Raw genomic sequence first — 4,303 nt, forward strand, 5'->3', positions numbered from 1 at the left:
ACTTTGTTATATACCCTTTGTTGGCAATGACACAGGTCAAACGTTTTCTGTAAGTCTTCACACACTGTTGCTGGTATTTTGGCCCATTCCTCCATGCAGATCTCCTCTAGAGCAGTGATGTTTTGGGGCTGTCGCTGGGCAACACAGACTTTCAACTCCCTCCAAAGATTTTCTATGGGGTTGAAATCTGGAGACTGGGTAGGCCACTCCAAGACCTTGAAGTGCTTCTTACGAAGCCACTCCTTCGTTGCCCGGGAGGTGTGTTTGGGATCATTGTCATGCTGAAAGACCCAGCCACATTTCATCTTCAATGCCCTTGCTGGTGGAAGGAGGTTTTCACTCAAAATCTCACGATACATGGCCCCATTCATTATTTCCTTTACACGGATCAGTCGTCCTGGTCCCTTTGCAGAAAAACAGCCCCAAAGCATGATGTTTCCACCCCCATGCTTCACAGTAGGTATGGTGTTCTTTGGATGCAACTCAGCATTCTTTGTCCTCCAAACACGACGAGTTGAGTTTTTACCAAAAAGTTCTATTTTGATTTCATCTGACCATATGACATTCTCCCAATCCTCTTCTGGATCATCCAAATGCACTCTAGCAAACTTCAGACGGGCCTGGACATGTACTGGCTTAAGCAGGGGGACACGTCTGGCACTGCAGGATTTGAGTCCCTGGCGGCATAGTGTGTTACTGATGGTAGGCTTTGTTACTTTGGTCCCAGCTCTCTGCAGGTCATTCACTAGGTCCCCCCGTGTGGTTCTGGGATTTTTGCTCACCGTTCTTGTGATCATTTTCACCCCACGGGGTGAGATCTTGCGTGGAGCCCCAGATCGAGGGAGATTATCAGTGGTCTTGTATGTCTTCCATTTCCTAATAATTGCTCCGACAGTTGATTTCTTAAAACCAAGCTGCTTACCTATTGCAGATTCAGTCTTCCCAGCCTGGTGCAGGTCTACAATTTTGTTTCTGGTGTCCTTTGACAGCTCTTTGGTCTTGGCCATAGTGGAGTTTGGAGTGTGACTGTTTGAGGTTGTGGACAGGTGTCTTTTATACTGATAACAAGTTCAAACAGGTGCCATTAATACAGGTAACGAGTGGAGGACAGAGGAGCTTCTTAAAGAAGAAGTTACAGGTCTGTGAGAGCCAGAAATCTTGCTTGTTTGTAGGTGACCAAATACTTATTTTCCACCATCATTTGCAAATAAATTCATAAAAAATCCTACAATGTGATTTTCTGGATTTTTTTTCCTCAATTTGTCTGTCATAGTTGACGTGTACCTATGATGAAAATTATAGGCCTCTCTCATCTTTTTAAGTGGGAGAACTTGCACAATTGGTGGCTGACTAAATACTTTTTTTCCCCCACTGTATATTGTCTGTCCAATGTAACCACATGCACTGTAATTACACTATAGCCTACCTACCTACGGGATACAACTGCTGTGCCTTCCATGTAACAACATGGTGTTTACATACCTCCTTGGTCATCTCACAGTCAAGCCCATCCATAGCAAACTTTCATTTAGATTCTGTGAGTTCACTGGCCTCCTCTCTCCCAGGGGACCACACACACACACACACACACACACACACACACACACACACACACACACACACACACACACACACACACACACACACACACAGCGAACCACCCAGGGAATCCGAGCACCTGTTAAAAATCCACCAGCAACTCATTATCAGATCAATAGCCATTCGTCAACATCTGTCTTATAATGGATTCACCCAGCACTCAATATACTTCCAGTTGTTTCACCTCTGATCAATTCACCTTACAAATCGGCCCTCTGAGGCCCTCTGTTAATGAAGTAGGAGAAATAGATACATTAATTGAATGAATGGCTGTGTCCCACATGGCACCTTATATTCCCTATATAGTGCACTACTTTTGACCAGAACCCTATGACCAATCCCTATGGGCCCTGGTCAAAAGTAGTGCACTATATAGGGAATAGGGTGCAATTTGGGATACAATCATAGATTCATTAATTGAATGAGTGAATACATTACGGTCTGTATTGAGTAGTGTAGTTGTTCCCAACTAGGGGTACTTGAGAAGACGTATGAGACCATAGGCCTACTGGTAAAATGTACATGAAGGGGTACTTCAGGCAGAGCAACGTTCAGCTGGTGGTAGAGTAGCAGAGAACGGTTGGGAACCACTGGAGCACTGTAGCGCCAGCTGCCGCTCGCTGCACGAGACAAAATAGCACCGTATCCCCTTTATAGTATTGGCCCTGATCAATTTATTTTTATTTTTTTTTATTTTTATCATTTAGCAGACGCTCTTATCCAGAGCGACTTACAGGAGCAATTAGGGTTAAGTGCCTTGCTCAAGGGCACATCGACAGATTTGTTCACCTAGTCGGCTCAGGGATTAGAACCAGCGACCTTTCGGTTACTGGCACAACGCTCTTACCCACTAAGCTACCTGCCGCCCTAGTAGTGCGCTACTTAGGGGATAGGATGCCATTTGTGATGCAGTCATTGTATACATTAAAGGTCCAATGCAGCCATTTTAATTCAATATCAAATCATTTCTGGGTAACAGCATGCGCTGTAATTACACTATAGCCTACCTACCTACAGTTTAATTGTGTTACATTTACATTTACAGTCATTTAGCAGACGCTCTTATCCAGAGCGACTTACAGGAGCAATTAGGGTTAAGTGCCTTGCTCAAGGGCACATCGACAGATTTTTCACCTAGTCGGCTCGGGGATTAGAACCAGCGACCTTTCGGTTACTGGCACAACGCTCTTACCCACTAAGCTACCTGCCGCCCCATAATTTAGTTAGTCTGACAGATGGCCTCAAATGAAGACACCTGACAACAATTAACTACCTTCCTGTGATTGTTTTCAATTAAAATGGTCAAAAAAATTAATAAAACATAGCTTGTAATCAAAGAGTAGTTTTTCAAGCAAGAATTTTGCTAGGACTGTCTGGAAGTTGTCTGAGTGAATACATGTGTGTGTGTGTGTGTGTTAGTTACCAGATCTCAACCCAGATCTCAACGCCTGAGACAGAGTTTTCCACCACAATCAACAAAACACCAAATTATGGAATTTCTTGTGGAAGAACGGTGTCGCATCCCTCCAACAGAGTTCCAGACACTTGTAGAATCCATGCCAAGGTGCATCGAAGTTGTTCTTGCGGCTCGTGGTTGGCCCAATGCCCTATTAAGAAACGTTATGTTGGTGTTTCCTTTACTTTGGCAGTTACCTGTACATACTATATGACATGAGAATGATAATTAATACTGTTCGTTGAAACCTTGATTCTGCATCTCCTTGACACTAACTCTCTTTCGCTCTCTCTTTATCCCCTCCTCTCTCTCCCCCCTCTTTTATCTCTCCCCCCTCTCTCTCTCCTTCTCCCTCTCCCTTCTCTCTATCTCTCTCCACAGGTGCAGGGACTGGAGAAGCATGTGGCCAAGGACAACACAGGACTAGACCTAGGTCCAGCAGGCTCAGTGATGAAGACCCTACCGTATGGCATGGGAGGGGGAGCCGTAGGCACCGCAGGGGGAGTCAAACCCCCTTACCAAACCACCTCCCGCATCTTCTCCACAGGCATGGACGGGGTCGGCAACCCGCCCATGAAACCCCCTCTGAAAACCCCCACCTACAGCTTCCTCAACCCTTACGACTGGGCCAGGAATCAGTCTCTTCTCCTGGACCAGACAGGCTATCGTAACAAACGCAAACCCTCACAGAAGACGGCCCAGAAGACCAAGAAGATCTTCGGCTGGGGGGATTTCTACTTCAATGTGAAGACCATGAAGTTCAGCGTCTTGGTCACCGGAAAGATCATTGACCACATCAACGGCACGTTCACCGTCTACTTCCGCCACAACTCGTCCAGTCTCGGTAACGTCTCCGTGAGTATCGTCCCTCCAACTAAAGTAGTGGAGTTCGAGGTTCTCCGGCACCACCAGCCGGGCCTCCACGCCCAGCTCCACCCTGAGCTCCACACCCAGATCACTCAACAACAGACCCCGCACCAGTCCACCATCGACCCCAAGGAGGTAAAGACCTTCAACTGCCGGGTGGAGTATGAGAAGACCAACCGCTCCAAGAAGCCCAAGCCCTGTCTCTACGACCCGTCTCAGACGTGTTTCTCAGAGCACACTCAGTCCCACTCTGCCTGGCTCTGCGCCAAACCCTTCAAAGTCATCTGTATCTTCATCTCCTTCTTTAGCATCGATTATAAGCTGGTTCAGAAAGTGTGTCCGGACTACAACTTCCAGAGCGAACACCCTTACCTTGGATAA

The 4,303-nt window shown here is 46.5% G+C and overlaps 1 protein-coding gene across 1 annotated transcript; it reads left to right on the forward strand.

Annotated features, from left to right (window-relative positions):
- Positions 1-2,115: 2,115 nt before the first annotated feature.
- On the forward strand, positions 2,116-4,303 carry LOC311138306 (neurexophilin-2-like; the record flags this gene model as incomplete). Its single annotated transcript, XM_084172991.1, has 2 exons — positions 2,116-2,160; positions 3,437-4,303. 2 exons carry the CDS (start codon positions 2,116-2,118, stop codon positions 4,301-4,303), a joined length of 912 nt encoding a protein of 303 aa, XP_084029117.1.

This window comes from Coregonus lavaretus (assembly GCF_964263955.1).
Source record: "Coregonus lavaretus genome assembly, chromosome: 12".
Lineage (NCBI taxonomy): Eukaryota > Metazoa > Chordata > Actinopteri > Salmoniformes > Salmonidae > Coregonus > Coregonus lavaretus.